We start from the raw sequence: 18,993 nt of genomic DNA on the forward strand, positions 1-18,993 counted from the left end.
GTAACGTATGGTGTCATAATAATTGTTGTTGATGTAACGACGTATGAAGTGCAGTCCCTATCTATGAGCCTTGGTTGAAGCTTCAAGTTCAGTCATGTGTTTGGGCCAAGTATTTGCATTGGTGTGATACCAAAGTTCTACAATTTGAGTCATAGTATTGTTAACTGATGTAACGACTCGTTAGGTCATTTTGAGGACTAAATAAAAGCGTAGAGATGTCCAGATCGATCTACTCGTATTTCACTATTTCACTGCGTACTTGTTACCTCACACTAGCATTGATAGATGGCAGTGTAGTCTCTATCATTTTCAATATCGTCACGACCCCAGAAGAGCCCTCTAAGTTATCCTTTCTAAGGTTTCTGGAAGATTGTGCATTTAACTTAAAGAAAATCTTTGGTAGAGTTTTTCAAGATGAGAGTCCCTAAGTGCCCTCTTAAGTTATCCTTTAACAAACAGATTGCTCACCAACAAATGATATATTTGTATTACCCCACCTCCATTTTTATTTTATTTTTTTTGGTTTGAACGAGAGTTTTGGTGTAACTAGTAAAGTTGTTGCCATGTAACTAGGAGGTCACGACTTTGAACTAACAAATGTGAATAGTTTAGGGAGATTTTGATGTATCAACTCTTGCAAAATCGAGTTAGAATTAATGTTTCGATTTTTACAATTGAGACAACCGTTATCCATTCTAAGTACATTAAACTGAAACTGAAAAAAGAAAGAATATACCAAACATTCCAAAGTTTTGCAACCATTTTGGTTGTAATATTTTCATTTCATACCGTCAATAAATACTAATATTTCACCAGCCGTAACTATAAGAATAAAAACATACCAACAATACAAAATATGGATTTATAAACACTCAAAATTTAAGTGTTACATCAATAAAACAGTAAAAACCAGAATTTTCAGGCAATTTTTTGTTTATAGAAATCCAAGAAAATGACATTCCAACAAGAGCATTTTGCAATTTAAAGAGATTGTTATGTTAAATTTGCAGCTCCTCTTTCCTTTTCAAGGCATAGACCCACCCACCCCACTTCTCATTTGAGGGTAAGCAACTTGTTATTCCATCTCTTGCTTTTCTTATCCTTCAAGTGATGAGCCTTAGGTTGTTGGGTGATAACAGTGCTTACACTGTTTGAATGGTTGTTACTTATTGTTTTATAATGTATCGTACTGTATTATGTTAACAAATGCAACGTTTGGAGAGACTATACCCTTTTCCGTTGCTACATGGAAGAACTATTTGAAGGACAAACCTACAAGAAAAATAACGTACATGGAAGAACTACTACTACTACAAAAAAAAATAGTGTAAAAGAAAAAATAAGATTATTAAATAATAAGTAAAAGACAAAATGAAGAGAAAAAAAGGTAACGACGCGGTCACGCCAAATAGACCATTGGACAAAATGAAACTTTTCTTTGTTACCTAATGATGAATTAAACGATACAATACAATAAAATTTAAGTAACAATCAAAACAAACGTTGTATTTAAACTAACAACAAAACATAATACAATAGGTAATAACAACCATCCAAACAAGCTGTTAGAATGTCAAGTACTTGTCATAAGTTAACTTCTCATTTGCTTTGTACATACTCCAACAGGATTCTCATACAACTCTATCTATCTCCTCTTTCCAATATATTTCTATATCTATTTTTTCTTTCTTCTTCTTTCTCCTTCAGCTGGTTGTGTTTGAATGCCTAATCATTCTGTAGTTTTCGAGTTGTATTGTTTTTTTATCATTAATTTCTCTACAACTTATTCTTTTCTCCATCAAAGTTTACTGTCTTATCAAATGTAATACATCATTGAACACACAAGCAAGCATCTGAATCTATTGAAAGAACAGTAATCATGCCTTTTGGTTTGGTGTCAGCGTGGAACAAACGTAGGAGAAGCAAGTCTGAGGATATGCTAAATCCTTGTATGTTTCAGCCTTGTTGTATCCTTCCCCTTCTTAATATAGCAGCAATGTTTATCATGCTATTGTGATTGCCTGTGCTGCATCATATTACTTCACAGAGTTGCATATAGCTTCTGCATGTTATAAAATCCAACATGATTGTTTTCAGGGATATATAAACCTGTAGAATATTGGCAAATCGAAGACCAGAATCCACCTGCAGCAAAGAGACGCCATGGATCATCAGTTTTCACACTCAAAGAAATGGAGGAGGCAACAAATTCTTTTAGTGATGACAATCTACTTGGAAAAGGAGGATTTGGTCGAGTTTATAAGGGCACACTGCGGTCTGGAGAGGTAAGACAAACAAGATAAGGAAGAGAGAATTTCACATTGGTCGTTTATTTTCTTCATGTTTCACTTGAGAAAGTTATAACAAATTAGATAATTAAACCCTCATGTGTGTCTTATCTAGTGTAACACTGGAAACTTGAGAAAGCAGATCAACTAATATAGACTTTGTTTGTTTTGCCAATTGAAAGATTGTAGCAATCAAGAAAATGGATCTACCTTCATTCAAGGAAGCAGAAGGCGAGCGCGAGTTTCGTGTGGAAGTCGATATTTTGAGCAGACTGGATCATCCTAATCTGGTATCACTAATAGGATATTGTGCAGATGGAAAGCACAGATTTCTAGTCTATGAGTATATGCACAAGGGGAACCTTCAAGATCATTTAAATGGTTGGTTTATGAGCTGAAGTTTCCTGATTCGAACACTCTTACCTATTGATGCCTAACTATGTCTCACTGAAACTGCAGGGATTGCAGAGGTGAAGATGGATTGGCCCTTAAGGCTAAAGGTAGCTATTGGGGCAGCAAGAGGACTTGCATATCTGCATTCAAGTTCAGCTGTTGGAATTCCTATAATTCATAGGGACTTCAAATCCACCAATATTCTTTTGAACACTAGTTATGATGCAAAGGTACTCCAACATTTCATCCATTCTAATTTTCTTCATATTTCTGATAGGAGGGGATCTCTTCATAGAACTAAGGGTGTGTGTGGTATGAAGGAAAAAAAATTGGAAATGTTTTTTTGGAAAATAAGTGGTTTTCTTACTTATTTTCTGGTGTTTGGTTCGTAAGAAGAAAATATTGTTTCAAGAGCATTTAGATATAATATGGGAAAAATGCTAAGACAACAAACCCGAAAAATACTATAATAGGGAGTCGGGTCCCTAGTCGAGGCCAAGGTCAGGGTCAAAAATCAGGTTCCAAGTCGAGGTTGGGAGTTAGGCCTTGAGTAGTATCCCGGGTTGTGGTTGGGGTTGGGTTAGGGCCAGGTGGTGAGGTTGAAGGAGAGTTTTGGAATATTTTCCTTGGTTTATATAGGGAGGTCATTTCGTCAAGTTGGAAAACATTTAAGTCAGCCAAACATGAGAAAATTGGAAACATTTTCTGAAAAATGTTTTCCTTCATACCAAACACACCCTAATAGATAATCAATACTCATGCAGCGGAAATGTTTTCCTTCATACCAAACACACCCTAATAGATAATCAATACTCATCTGCTGCACAGATATCAGATTTTGGACTTGCAAAGTTGATGCCAGAGGGGCAGCAATCATGTGTGACATCTAGGGTACTTGGTACTTTCGGCTATTTTGACCCTGAATATACACTGGTGAGTTGCTTGCATATCAAATCTATGTCTGAAGTTTCTATAAAGTTGGATATCATATTTATTTAGTACTATTGATTTTCTTCATTACAACAAACAAACAATGTACTCTCTCTATGAGCAAAGAAAAAAGGAAACAAGCAAAACAAAGCCATAACACAAGAATGATGAAGAGAGTAAGAAACAAAAAAAAAATATCCAAAGTGTTACTACACAAAAGCAAGATGCAAACTACAAAATGAGAGAATAATTAGTAATCTGAAACAGAATGCATTAGGTAGTGGCTGCTGACTAACAATACTTCTCCTAAGCACACAAGAAAACGTTACAAAAAAAGAAGTATACGGGAATAAGCTTATCAGGGAAAGGAATACAGAAGAAATCACATACATAATTCATCTTCCTTTTAAATATGTATAGTGCTCTTTGTTCTTCTAGCTTCCCTTTCTCTTAGAATTAAACGTGGCATGCAAAAGAGTTAGTCTTAATGTTTGGTTCATTATTCAAGGAGAAATCTAATATGTGGTTATGTTGTTTCCTTGTATCTTCTTAAATAATAAAGAAATTCAAGAGAAAAAGCAGTTTCACGTTCAAAATAGATCTTCAATCAAACTGAAACCATCCTATCTTGTAAGATGAAAATGTAGCTAATTTCATGTTTATCAAAACTTAATCCATCAGGAAAACGTAATACAAGATATGTTCCATTCCAATGCCAACAATACCGCAAACTTGAGGGAAATCCGACTTCAGTGCATTTTTTTTTAAAAATGAAGTCAACATTTCAGACAGGCTAATACTGACATATCAACTATTAAAAAAATTTTCTTCAATTAAACAACACCTTACTGTAGTGAAGACATTCTTAGACAGATGTTCACCCCCAAATTGACAAACTAAACTAACAAAAGGAGGAGATTATGAATTGATATAGTCCTAATTATTTGACTTGCTTTATAGATATGGAGCAATCGAACCCACACTCCAATCCCTTATTCACTTAAGAGTGATGAACATTTTCAATAAATGCTGATGCTAAATGTCAATTTAGATAATGATCAACACCCTTCTTCTACTTTCTACGGTAAATACACACAGATATGCATTGGTCAGCCTTTTTTTCTTCTTCTATCAAAACAAATAATATTAACGCTCTACCTGCTAGAAGGAATTACGACTAGTTTTACTTGAATTCTGTCGCGAACATGTGAATGAATGTCAAGAAATTTCTTTCCTCATCCTTTATTCTTTTGATATAAATATTGTATTGATAGAGGAAAAAAGTTATTCCTCATCAACATTTCTTTCAGAAAAACCTTGCTAATATTATTTTCAAACAGACCGGAAAACTCACTTTACAAAGTGATGTTTATGCATTTGGTGTTGTTATGCTGGAGCTTTTAACCGGACGCAGGGCTGTGGATCTCACTCTTGGACCAAGTGATCAGAATTTAGTACTACAGGTAACGACCAAAAACATAATCCTAGCATCATATAGGAAAAGTGTTCAAAAAATGAAATATCTTCGGAATTTTTTTCACTATTTGACATCCACTTCTTTGAGGATACCGCAGGTGAGACATATATTGAATGATAAGAAGAGGCTGCGTAAGGTGATTGACCCTGAGATTAGCAGGAGCTCATACACAATGGAGTCTATCACCATGTTTGCTAACCTAGCATCTCGCTGTGTGAGAACCGACAGTAGCGAAAGGCCCTCAATGGTAGACTGCATCAAAGAACTTCAGCTGATCCTCCACACGAATACGAAAGGGCTAAGTATGACTATGCATACATTCAGAATGATCTAAGACCTTCTCAGATTGACATGGATGACACAAAATCTAATCAATATGCGCCAAGAAGGATTCTTCCAATTCAGAATTTGCAATATCAGCTAAGAGTTTTAAGTGTACATTGGAAAGAGCAATGAGGATGGTAGGATATAGTAAGTTGTCAAAGTAATAAAAGAACACAACCCAGAATCAAGCATAAGATCTCAAGTTTTCTTAATAATTTAATAATAGCCTGGACGAGTCTGAGTAAAACAAGGAGGTATTAAAGATTAGGAAGACAGTATTCTCATGAATGCCTTCTATTATTTTCCTGGCAAGCCCACTTCTTCTCAAACACGTTAGTGCAGAGATTTGATTATGTACACATTTGTTTGCCAATTAATAGAATCAATGGTGAGAATTTCTGGTCAAATGACTGAATTTTATCAGAAAATTACTTGAGTTTCCTGTTAAAATATGTAGTTATGTATAACATTCATAATGTTTCATCCTCACATATCAGAGAATGAAAACTAAGACTTCACTTGGCTGCTTTGCTTTTAAAACAGATATATTTAAGTTTGTCATATTCCCTGGAAAAGTTAACCTCTGATGATACTACATACACGCATAGAAAGCTATCACCCCGGTGTAAAAATAGACACATTCTTGTTAAAATTAAGGAAGATTAAGGAGTAATGATTCATTAGTTCATCACAAATACAATAGTAAAGTTTAATATAAGTTTCAGGTCCAATTCAGGTTATAAAAAGGAAAACAAAAGCTAAATCAAGTTTGATTATGTACATGTACAAACAAGGCAGAACAATAGACTACAGATAGATTCCAGAGAACAAAAATTTCATGTAAAGAGATGAAAAAGGGCTTGACCTTGGAAAATAATGTACCTCAAAAGTTGTCTATGTTTACATATTCACGTGTCCACTGAAGAAGTGTATTCATCAACTTCAAAAAGGCTTTCTGAATCTGGAAGGACTTTGCACATCAAGTGCTTGCGTCGCTGCAACGTCAACAAGATAAAAATGTTGTCTGTCTCAACAATGGTATATCCTGCTTTTCTATACATGTTGAGTGGAGCAGTATCAATCATTCGACAGTGCAAGTAAACCTCTCTAGAAGAACTCATTTGAGAAATTAGTTCCTCGCTTGCTTTCAACAGATGCCAACCTATGCCCCTTCTGTAAAGTGATAATAACAAATACCGAAACTCAATACTAGTCCATCATCCATATACTTTTCCAATAAGAATGACATTGCATTCATCAACTTTTCCTATGCAAGTATATGTCAAAAGTTCAAACAGAAAAAGACATTGGGAAGGGGACATATACAGCCAGAGAATGATCTCTTGCGAATCCATGTAAACTCTTGAATCACTTCTACACTCTCAAGGCATATATTTGACAAGTTAATGACACACATATATATAGACACACACACACACACAAACACAAAAACATATACATGCATATCTAACAAGTCAACCACAACCAATTAGTTGAATAGTACAACAGAGTCAGATTTGGCGTTATACCTTACCTCTTGTCTTTTACAACCAACTTGATTAACTAATTTTCCCCATCATCAATATGTTGATTGAGATAGAGAACTGATAATATATCAGTTGAGAATTAACACAAGAAACAAAGTACTCCCTCTGTTTCAATTTATTTCTCTGCTTTTGGCTTGGCACAAAGTTTATGAAAGTAAGGAAAACTTTTGAATCTTGTGATCTTAAACATGTCTAAAAAGGGGGAAAGAGACATTCTTTTGGAACAGACTAAAAAAGATAGTAACATAAATAAATTGAAACGGAGAGAGTACTAAGAAAGAAGCAGTTAAACTACACCTCCTAAGCAGCTTATCTACTGTCATATTGCAAATGTATGGAGAGTTCTTGGGAGGTGTAGGTGTGGGAGGATTAGCATTAGCACCCCTTTTGTCAAAACACACTTCCACAGTTCCAGCCAATTGCAAATCTGCATCTTCTCCATTTTCTCTATAGAATCCAAGAAGTGTAGCAGTATGGGGCATCAGTGCTCTTCTCTCAATCATATATTGCTTCACTAAATATGCCAAGAATTTCACATACCCTTTAGGCATCAACATGGACTCAGCAAAAGACTCAGCCAACAACCAAACAGTAACATCCATCTCTTCTTCCCTCATCACACGAACCCACAATGACCCAGATTCCAATTCTTGAAAATACCTATATTTCCCTAAAGATTCAAGCTTTTCAAGTTCTTGATTTGTCAGAAATCTACCTGTTTGAAGTGGGGTTTGGAGGACTGATGATGGTGATGTTGAGGAAGAAGATGAAGAAGATTGGGAAGTTGAAAGTGGGATAATCAGATTTGAAGTGTGTGATTTTGATGAGATTACAAAAGGGAATGTATATTTTGGGGTAAAGATTGAAGCTTTATGTGAATTGAAGCTAGTATTATGGTGAAAATGATGATGGTAGTTGTGGTGAGATTGAGGATCTAAAGAAAATGATAAAGAAATTGCAGTAGCCATTGAAGAAGAAGAAGAAGGGAGACTACAGGAAAATTGCTTGGCTGAACTGAAAGTTTGGATGTGGCAAAAGGGGAATTTGTGCCTTAAGATTTGGCTAAAGAAATGGACAGTGTCTGATAATTAAAATTAAGATATGTAGAAAGTAAAAAAAATGAGTGTATTTTGAATTTTTATAAATTAGTTAGTCTTTTTTTGCAGAGTTGCAATTTGTTTGTTTGAATCTGAGTGATGGGGAAGAAGCTAAGGTTTGTCTTCATCTGGTCAAGTTGCTTTCATCCTTGTAACTTTGATATATTTTCTATATTTATTCCTTTTTGTGTTTTACTTCTTTTAATTCCAAACTTTTCACACACGACAAATTTAAGACCACAAGATCTGCATATATTTAATTTAAGACAATATATCAAATTCAAAAGTTTTTAAACTCCATGTCAAACTAAAATAGAACAAACAAATTGAAACGAAGGAGGAAGTATAATTATGGTCTACGAGAGGATGATGTGGCATTTGTAATGCATTAAATATCTCTAATAAGATTTTTACTTTGGCATTCTCATCACATTGTTACAAGTTTCTCTCTAGGAGAAAAGGATTCCCAAATTAGATCATTAAGAATTTGAAGGATGAAGAGGCAACTTTCCACACACTGTAGTCTGATAGACTGATACCAAAACATAATACACATTTCTGTCAAAGGAAATGTAGAAATCTAAACATATACAAACACCTAGCTAGCATAGTAGTATATTATTCAGCAATGCAGTACAACATATCATCAAGATTCAGGTAAAAGCCTATAATCACATTGTGTTTCTTCTGCCTCATGAGATAACCTACTGCCCCCATCATTAGGTTCATCTAACCGGCAGATGACCAGAAAATAGAAGAAGTTGAGCAAACTCAAAAAAGTAAGTAGCCAGAAATAGTAATCCAGATGACCCTTATTAATGTTGCTCGAAAGCCAGCTCGTTTTGCCTCCAGTTGATGAAAGCCAATCCACACCACTCACCAGAATACTTACAACCAATCTCGACACAGCAGTTCCAACAGTGTACATAGCTGACGCCATGCTGGACATGCTTTTCGGTAAGAACTCAATCTGTCCAACTGCATGGGCAGCCTCAGCCACTCCGAGTAGTGCATACTGTGGCACGAGCCACATAGCAGACATGTTCACTAATGCACTTGGGTCATCCTCATGCCCTTCCTCTATTGACCTTTGCCGTCTTATGCTTTCTGTTATTGCTGACAACGCCATAGACAAGCAGATGACTATTAAGCCAATCCCCATTCGGATGACAGGACTTAGCCCTCTTGGCTGTCCAGTATATTTTGATAGCAAAGGGACCAAAACACGATCGTAGAAGGTAATCCAGATTGTTAAAGCAATAATCATAAACACACTGAATGATGCTGCTGGTATTTCAAAGTGAGGGAAGATATGTCTATCCATGGTCTTTGCTTGAAGTACGGATGAGAATTGACTTATGCCCACAAAAATCATAAAACCAGTGGACCACATAGGAAGTACTCTAATAAGAGCCTTGAGTGATTCCACTTGTTCCACTCTACAGAGACTCCATGGATTTGAAGCTGATCCATCAGGATTCAAATCTCTTTGAGGATCTTCAATCACGCAAGCTCTATTTAAACACCTATAACACACAATAAAATCACATGCCAATAAACTGCAATATCATATAGCACCTGAAAAAAGGTGAAAAAAAGTAATCGCAAAGAAATTATAGATACAGTTCATTGCTTAACATATAAAATTGTTTCAGAGGAATGAGGAATATCGACAGTGAAGGGACAGACCTGAAGTCATTTGATGGCGTCAAGATCTCGGATTCAAGTGGCGAATGATAGTAGTCATCACAATCAGTCAATGGAAGACGAGTATTTCTTTTCCTAAAACTGCTACAACTGCTTGAAGCAATCCTATGAACAAGCTTTCTTTAGCTTTCACTTTGACATAAAGAGGAGAACCGATTAGGAACATTGAGACAGACAAAAACATTAGGATAACAGGGATACTAAAGCCAACTCGCCAACCATAACGATCTTGAATATAAACGATAACTGTAACTGCAACAATAGTTGAAATCCCCGTGCTAGCATAGTACCAATTAGCTATCGAGAAGCCTCTGGTTCTCTTTTTTCCCCAATTGATCAGCACCAAATATTATAGAACAAGGTCTAACAAAACCAGTTCCAATTGACATAAACACAAAAGATGAAAATAGAACAGCGAGTTGGATTGGTGTTGTTCCATTACAAACATGTTGGAAGTGAGGGCAGGGTAAAGACTTGAGTTGCGGAATCGTAGCTGTGAGCCATAGAATAATCATTCCCTGTTGAAGAAGAATGTTTAATAGACGAATTAAACATTGCAAAAGTGAAAATGTGACAAATTACTCACAATAAGAGTGGAGATGGATCCAAAGGCAACAGCTCTAAACCGACCCAAGTAAGAATCAGCAACAATTGCACCAACAATGGCCAATCCATTTGAAAGTGCAGCCCATAATGCAAGAATACTAGTGCCAGTAGCAGCACTCATGTTATAATATGTCATCAAGTAGATTATCATGTTCATTAGTAACCCATAACTTGCTATTCTCTCAAATGATTCATTCACTGGAAAGAAAAAACAAACTTGAAATAAATACTTAATGCATGCAAACAATATAAAGAAGAAAAAATGAAAGAGAAGTACAAATTATGAAAGGCATGGTTCTAAGACCACCCTTTCTTGGCTTCTCTTCAGCTAATTCTGCCTCTCTCTCCATTTTCTCTACAACTCTGTTTTTTCCCTCTTCACCTTGCTCTTACCTTTAATTGTTTTGGTGCTCTCCTAAGATGAAAATAAGTGTAAGGGTGTTTTAACTTTTTCGGGTTTTTTTATCAAGAGTCGCATGCTCCAGTTTGAGACTATTTGTAATATGAGATTGATGATGTATTTAAGTTTAGTTATAATTCAAGACGAGATTAATAACTTACACCTAATTTAATATTTCATCTTTTTCTATCAAGTTAAACTATCTCGCATAAATTGGGACGGAGGAATACCTTAATTTCAAAGTTGTACGTGTCCTTTTGCCTTCAAATGAAGAACATGTGTCACTTCTTCTTCTTCCAAGCTCACTGCCATCTCTCTCTTTCACCAATGAAGTATCAGTACAAAAACACATCAAAACCCAAGGTCAATTCCTTTTATTTCTGCCAGACTTTGGTACTTGCATCTTTGAGTTGTATTCTTTAAAATTTCTTTGTGCGATTCTCTAGATAGGGTTTCTGTGTTAGATTTGCATGTGGCTAAACTTGAATTTTACGATTTTGATCGAAATTCGCTGCTCATTAGATAGTAATATTTTTCTGTTTTATGTTTGCATCATTCATTTTTTTTTCCTTTTACTATAGCGTTTTATTATCTTGAGAAAAAATTGGAAAACTGCAGTTTCCTAAAAAATGACGGTTTTTATACTTCAATTATTTAATCTTCATCATTTTCCAACTGTTTTCTTTGTCGTCGATTTGCTGCACTTAAGCCGTCTTTCGAAAACGGTGTCTTACTCCTTGAGATAGTGGCAAGTTTTGGATATGTTGTTGTAATCTTCTTCATTTTTAGTTTACTTGACGTGCTATTGCAAATAGAAAAAGGATAAATATATCTCGAATTATTAAAAATGATAATAAATATACTTTCGTTTTTTGGGACATTGTTATCTCTATCGTCCAAAAACTAAAACATATATATCCTTCATTCTAAGAAAGATCAAGTAGAACATATGGCGCAATTCTACGAAGGAATCCGATTTAACCAATTAACTAAACCCAAAATTTAAAAACTCACCCATATCCACCCACTTAACCCACTCACACTTAAATTAACCCAACCAAAAACCTAAAAAAAATCCTCATTTCCTCACACATAAGCTTACACAAACAAACCAAATAATTAAAAAAAATTCAATTTCTCTTCATCTCGACAGACCAAGTTCATCATCCATATAGTGCCCCAATTAACCCCAATACCAGATTCCACCACAATAACACCCCCAACATAAGAACAATACATGATACAGCTAGAAAACTAAAAAGGATCTGTCCTTGTTTAGGCAAATGGGTGATTAAAGCCCCTCTCAACACTAATAAGGGTTTCGGAGTTCATTTGATGAAATATTTTTTTCTAAGGAAGTACCAAGATACTTTTAAAAAAAAGGTCTAAACATGTAAACACTTAGTTGGCCAACATAATTATAGTAGTTGCCTCATTTATTCAAGAATGCAGTACAATATATAATCAAGATTCAGGTAAGAGTCTATAATCACATTCTTCCTCATCGGCCACATGAGGTGATCTACTGATCTCATCATTCCCAGTTTCATAAAACCGGCAGATGATCAGAAAATATAACAAGTTTAGCAAACTCAAAAAAGTAAGCAGCCAGAAATGGTAATCCAGGTGACCCTTATTAATGTTGCTCGAAAGCCAGCTTGTTTTACCTCCGGTTGATGAAAGCCAATCCACACTACTCACCATAATACTTCCAATCAAACTCGATACAGCACTCCCAACAGTGTGCATAGCTGATGCGAAGCTGGACATGCTTTTGGGCAGTAGAGAGTAGAAGAACTCAATCTGTCCAACTGTATGGGCAGCCTCAGCCATTTCGAGTAGTGCATACTGTGGCACGAACCACATAGCAGACATGTTCACTAAAGCATTTGGGTCGTCCTCATGCCCTTCCTCTATTGCCTTTTGTCGTCTTATTCTTTCTGTTATGGCAGACAATGCCATAGACATACAAGAGACTATTAAACCAATCCTCATTCGGGTCACAGGACTTAGCCCTCTTGGCCTTCCAGTATATTTTGATAGCAAAGGGACCAAAATACGATCGTAGAAAATAATCCAGATTGTTAAAGCGATAAGCAAGAACATAGTGAATGATGCTGCTGGTATTTCAAAGTGAGGGAACATGTGTCTATCCATGGTCTTTGTTTGAAGTATAGAAAATGAGAATACACCCATGTCCACAGACATCATAAAACCGGTGGACCACATAGGAAGTACTCTAAGAAGAGCCTTGAGTGATTCAACTCGTTCCAAACTAGAGAGATTCCATGGATTTGAAGCTGATCCATCAAGATTCAAATCTCTTTCAGGATCTTCAATCATGCAAGCTCTATTTAACCACCTATAACGTACAATAAAATCTTCAACAACTCATAGAGAAAGTGCATAGCATTGGAGTAATATTGACAATAGAAATCCCATTGATGAAAAGATGGAAACACTGACCTAAAGTCCATTGATGGAGTGAAGACCTCTGATTCAAGTGGCCAACGATAGTATTCATCACAATCACTCAATGGAAGACGAGTATTATTTCTTTTCCTAAAAGCTGCTACAGCTGTTTGGAACAATCCTATGACCAAGTTTTCCGTAGTTTTAGCTTTCACTTTGATATAAAGAGGAGAACCGATTTGGAACATTAAGACAGACAAAAACATAAGGATAATAGGGATACCAAAGCCAACTTGCCAACCATAACGATCTTGAATATAAATAATTACAGTAACTGCAAGCATAGTTGAAATTCCTGTGCTAACATAGTACCAGTTGAAATAGCTAGCAATACGCCTCTGGTTGTCGGGGTTCTTTTTATTTTCCAATTGATCAGCACCAAATATTATAGAACAAGGTCTAACAAAACCAGCTCCAATTGACATAAACCCAAAAGACGAAAACAGAACAGCAAGTTGGATTGGTGTTGTTCCATTACTAACATGTTGGAAGTGAGAGCAGGATGCAGACGTGAGTTGTGGAATCATAGTTGTGAGCCAAAGAACAATCATTCCCTGTCGAAGAAGGGATCAAATGTCTATTTGTTCAACTTTATATAAATTTAAAATATCAGCAATTAGTTGAAATTGTGAAACTGTGACAAATTACTCACAATAAGAGTTGAGATGGATCCAAAGGCAACAACTCTAAACCGACCGCAGTAAGAATCAGCAACAATTGCACCAACAATAGCCAATCCATTTGAAAGTGCAGCCCATAGTCCAAGAATACTAGTAGCAGTGGCAGCACTCATGTTATAAAATGTCATCAAATAAATTAGCATATTTGTTTGTAAACCATATGTTGCTATCATCTCAAATGATTCATTCACTAGAACAAAAACATTAAAAAACAATTAATTAGTACTCAACACATGCAAACAATCTAAACAACAACAAAAAAAAAAGAATTACCAATGATGAAAGGCATAGTTCTAAGACCACCCTTTCTTGGCTTTTCTTCTACTTGTCTAATTTCTGTCCTCATTTTCACTTTGTCTCTCTCGTTTTCCTCTTCACATTGCTCTTTCCTTTAATATATGACGAAAGATAGATAGATTAAAGCGAAAAGAGTAGTTAGAGAATAACATAAGAAAAATATAATCGGAGAACCCGTCTGCTAGCTCAAGATCGTTAACTAGGATCAGAAGATTCAACTAAAAAAGAGGAAGCTAGAATGGAGGATGTGTATTTAGGATTAAAAAAATGGCATGGAAGAAGACTATTTGATTTGAGTTGTTCTTAGGTTGGGTTAATTACAAATGCCTAATGTCACCCCTATTTATATTTGTATAGGGATGCTTCTAGAAATTATTCTAGATACATCTACAAGAAATATCTAGATATCCTTACCTTCTGACTATCTAGAACATCTAAATATGTAATTATCTAGAGCATCTATATTTTTTCTTAAATATAAATATCAAAGATATTTACTCTACAAAATTCTAGAAAGTTCAACTAAATATCTAAGATATTTTTTTGTACCTCCAAAAAATCAACATTAATTTTTCACACTCCCTCTTAAAGTTTTTTTTTTTTTTGGAAACTACCCCACACTTGTCGTGGAGGAGCTCAAACAAAGCTTTGAACCACATCTTGGGGAAAATCTCGACGGTTTCTTCTGGACTCCTCTTGCTTCTTCAAATGATAAAGATTTTCTGTTATCGAATGATCCATGTAAATTATCTCCTTGCGATTTCCTGAACTCCCCCCTTCTCTTAGTTTCTTGATAATTATATTATCCATAGAAACACTTTCAATTTCCAGTGAAGTCTCAACACCAACATATGATCCACTGCTATATTATCTTATCATCTCCTCAATAGATTTTTTGGCAGCTTCATAACTTTCAAAAATCATATCGATTTTTGGCAGCTTCATAACTTTCAGAATTTGCTCTGAGTCATTAATTGACCTTGATATTACAGATGATTGATCAAATACTTTTACTTCCAAAACATCTCTCTCAATGCTTTCTTTGTAAAGGTCGTCACTAGCACATGTAGTTTCAGATATTGCCTGTTCAAGATTTTCTTCTTTGAGTTCTTCAATAGCAGCTACCATATCACCAATTGGAACATCCTAAAAAATTTCTTGTTTCATGACTACAAAATCAGTTCTTGCTTCTCCACATGATTGGCTATATTATATTCTGGATCCTTGATCCAGTCTCTTTCAAGATCGATGGAAATCATGACATCTATTGCTTGAGCCTCAGCTACTAAACACTTTCCCCACTCTTCTTCTTCTTCAGAAATTTTTTGATCCATATTGCTCTCCTTGGCTCGGCAATATCTTTTTATGTGTCCTACTTCTTCACAACGATAACATCTGAGAGGCTTCTTACCAGAATAGTTAGAAGATTCTTCCTTCTTTCTAAGCGAGCTTGAAGCATCTGAGGATCGAGAGTGTGACATATCTCTTGATTTTCCTTAGAAGTTTCTCTTGTGAACTAAAGAGCATCCCCTTCTCCATATTTGATAAATAACTAGCCAACTGCTTGGCTAGCAATTCCTATGACGACAACAAATTTTCAAACTCCTCCAAAGATGGTTGTTGAGCCCGTCCTTGAATCGATGTCACAAATAGAATATATTCAGGTTTCAAACTACGAATGATAGTTATTCTCATTCATGCTTTAGTGATAGCCTCTTCCTGATTCAACAAAGATATCTCAGAACATAAGTTCTTAATCTTCAAAAATACTCGACGATAGAAAGATTACTTTAAGTGGTGTTAGCCAATTCATTCTCTAACATCTACAGTCGAGCTTCATTCTTCTTATTGAACAAACGATCGAGGTTCCTCCATATTTCATAAGCTGATTTACACTTTATAATAGGATCGAATAAATTGGAGAAGATTGTCCTCTTCAGAATGAACTCTACCTTCACATTAATCTGCTTCCACTTCTTTTATGCACTGTTATTTTCTAATCTGTCAGCTGGAGGACTTGTGTTACTCCCATCAACAACATCCCATAGATTAAAATATGCATCAATGCGATTATACCAAGCTCAGAGATTTTGTTTTATCCCATATAAAACCTTTTTCAATCTATAAACTGTATGCTCACTTTCATGCATCACTTAACCAAGAGGTTGATCAAAATATACCTGCTCTTGCAACTCTCCATGCAAAAAGGCTAATTTTACATCAAGTTGATAAATCGGCCAATTATTTTGAGCTGCCAATGCCAACACAATTCGGATGGTATCAAGTCTGACTTTCTGAGCAAGGACCTCCTTGTAATCCACACCATACTCTTGCTTGTATCCTTTTACCACCAAGCACGCCTTGTACTTATCAACTTCACTAGACTCATTGCGTTTGGTTTTATAAATCAATTTAACTTCAATCAACCTTTGGCTTTTGGAAGATCAGTAAGCTCCCAAGTATTGTTGTTTTCAATTGTGGCAATCTCAGCATCCATTGCTTTCTACCAGTTTACATCTTTATAGGCATCCTCAAATCTTACAGGATCAAAACCAGAAAATAAAGTTAAATATGTAGATGTATCTTCATTTCCAGATTGATCATTTCCACTCACCTCATAATCTACCATCTATGTTGGTCTTCTTCAATTTCGTTGAGGTCGGAAGCTAGTGCATTATTGATGTACCAAGGTAGAAGCACCTTCATCGGCTACTGGTTGCTCTTGCTCTTTGTCTCCATCGTCAAGACACAAAGGAAGTTGTTGGTTGTTTGGCGTTTCTTCCCATGATCAGAAATTATCTTCATCAAACACTACATCACAATTGATAATCACCATCTTGCTGATAGGATTATACAACTTGTAAGTTCTTAACTCCATGCTAACACCTATGAAAACTCACTTATTTTCTTTATCATTGAGTTATGTCCTTTTCTAATCCGGAACATAAGCAAATGCAATACACTCAAACACTCTTAAGTGTTGAACAACTGGTTGTTGTCCACTCCAAGCTTCTTCGGGTGTCATGTTCTGAATAGCCCGAGAAGGACTTCTATTCAAAACAAAGACGCTCCAGCAAACTGCTTCAGGCAAAAAAAACTTTTGGAACATGGTTCTTTCGTAAAAGGCTCTGCACAACGTTCTTGATTGACTGATTCTTCCTCTATCATACTCTATTTTGTTGATGAGTATAAGCTGTTGTAAGTTGCCATTGTATCCCATGAAACTAAAAAAATATATAAATCTTTGTGAAAGATACTCCCATCCACGATCAGTACCAAGAATCTTTATAGAACATCCTGTCTCCTCAACAAGAGCTTTGAAGCTTTTGAAACTGATAAAAGCTTTAGATTTTTTTTTTTTACAGAAAATAAACCTATGTCTTTCGGCCAAAATCATCAATAAAGTTATAAAATAATGTTTTCCTCTATTGAATATTGGATTTAATGGTCCACAAATATCTAAATGAACCAACTCTAGCTGTCTTTTAGCTCTCCATGTGTTTTCTTTTGGAAAGCTATCGTGAGATTGATTTCCAATGACATAATCTTCACAAATATTTGCAGGAATATAAAAATTAGGAAGATCTATAATCATCTTCTTTTGCTGCAACATTTTCAGTCCTCCAAAATTCAAATATCTATAGTGTCAGAGCCATGCTTAACTATTCAACTTTGTTTAAAAACAAAAATTGGTAGTGCCAATATTTTGCATATCAAGTGGGAAAAGCTTATTTGCAGTCATCTTTAGCTTCAACAATTAGTCCAAGATTAGAATTTCGGATTCTGCAAATTCCATTCTTGATAGACGCCTCGTATCCGGTCTCTTGAAGCTGACCCACACTGATAAGATTTAGCGCAAAGAAACATCAGAGATAATCTGCATAAATGAAGACTTTATTTGGAGTTTCACCTTCCATTTCCCTTTGACAGCAATGCAGAAATTATCTCCAAACTTGATTGTTGTGCGAAAAGATTCATCTAGTCCATAAAATACAGATTTTTTTCCAGACAAATGGTTGCTACAGCCCATATCTAAATACCATACACTTTTGTGGTATTCTTCCAAGGATTGTCTCACCATTAACAAAGAGACCTCTTCATCCTCAGTTACATATGCAAAATTAGAGTTCTCTCCATGTACATTTTTCAGATTTGTACGACATTTAGAATGGTAACGACCATACCTGTGACATCTATAACACTAGATATGAGACTTATCTACAAACCTTGACATCCCATTGGATGAGTGTCGTTGATCACGATTATGCTGACCATTCTTTTGGTGATTTCCCTCTTCAGTTCTCTTTGAGTTTCTTTCCTTCCACTTGCTCCTTCGGCGCTCATAATCTTTAGAGGTTGTGGTTACCTGTAATTTTTGCTCTTCTACATGATGTTTAACAATCTTCTACCCATGAACCATAAAGAAATTTGTAGTTCATAAGTGAAAGAGTGTCCAGAACTTTTGACTCTTCAATGGAGTAGATAACAAAATTGAATTTTGGCAACATAGACCGCATATCTTCTCAACAATGATGACGTCTTCAAGCCTCTCTCTCAATGAATCCCCATCTTGTTGGCAATTGTCATAGTGCGTGAGAAGTACATTGGCACCGACTCTCCCGACTTTATACACTGCTTCATACTCAAGGTCTCAAACTCACCTCGTAGAGTTTGAAGTTGTGCTCGCTTTGCCTTGCATTTCCCTGGTACTTCTTCTTCATGAGATCTCAAATTCGTTTTGACATATCCTTGCAAAAAATTGTTTCCAATATTGA

General features: G+C 35.6%; 3 protein-coding genes and 1 pseudogene across 3 annotated transcripts; 1 reads left to right on the forward strand and 3 right to left on the reverse strand.

The window, feature by feature from the left end:
• Nucleotides 1-1,563: 1,563 nt before the first annotated feature.
• Nucleotides 1,564-7,935, reverse strand: LOC125829182 (uncharacterized). The gene is made up of 3 exons (XM_049508432.1): nucleotides 7,257-7,935; nucleotides 6,295-6,585; nucleotides 1,564-2,145 (listed from the first exon to the last, which is right to left on the reverse strand). The coding sequence occupies exons 1-2, from the start codon at nucleotides 7,925-7,927 to the stop codon at nucleotides 6,321-6,323; spliced, it is 936 nt and encodes a 311-aa protein (XP_049364389.1). The 5' UTR covers nucleotides 7,928-7,935; the 3' UTR covers nucleotides 1,564-2,145; nucleotides 6,295-6,320.
• Nucleotides 1,785-5,499, forward strand: LOC125829175 (probable serine/threonine-protein kinase PBL28). Its single transcript, XM_049508425.1, has 7 exons — nucleotides 1,785-1,949; nucleotides 2,098-2,285; nucleotides 2,471-2,669; nucleotides 2,748-2,911; nucleotides 3,510-3,614; nucleotides 4,952-5,074; nucleotides 5,186-5,499. Exons 1-7 carry the CDS (start codon nucleotides 1,880-1,882, stop codon nucleotides 5,420-5,422), a joined length of 1,086 nt encoding a protein of 361 aa, XP_049364382.1. The 5' UTR covers nucleotides 1,785-1,879; the 3' UTR covers nucleotides 5,423-5,499.
• Nucleotides 7,936-8,702: 767 nt separating the features above from the next.
• On the reverse strand, nucleotides 8,703-10,737 carry LOC125829206 (protein NRT1/ PTR FAMILY 1.2-like; annotated as a pseudogene).
• Nucleotides 10,738-12,233: 1,496 nt separating this feature from the next.
• On the reverse strand, nucleotides 12,234-14,512 carry LOC125829199 (protein NRT1/ PTR FAMILY 1.2-like). Its single transcript, XM_049508447.1, has 4 exons — nucleotides 14,195-14,512; nucleotides 13,894-14,111; nucleotides 13,236-13,795; nucleotides 12,234-13,131 (listed from the first exon to the last, which is right to left on the reverse strand). The coding sequence occupies exons 1-4, from the start codon at nucleotides 14,265-14,267 to the stop codon at nucleotides 12,234-12,236; spliced, it is 1,749 nt and encodes a 582-aa protein (XP_049364404.1). The 5' UTR covers nucleotides 14,268-14,512.
• Nucleotides 14,513-18,993: the final 4,481 nt, after the last annotated feature.

The sequence above is a fragment of the Solanum verrucosum genome, unplaced genomic scaffold (assembly GCF_900185275.1).
Source record: "Solanum verrucosum unplaced genomic scaffold, falcon-dt-bn FXZP01000264.1, whole genome shotgun sequence".
Lineage (NCBI taxonomy): Eukaryota > Viridiplantae > Streptophyta > Magnoliopsida > Solanales > Solanaceae > Solanum > Solanum verrucosum.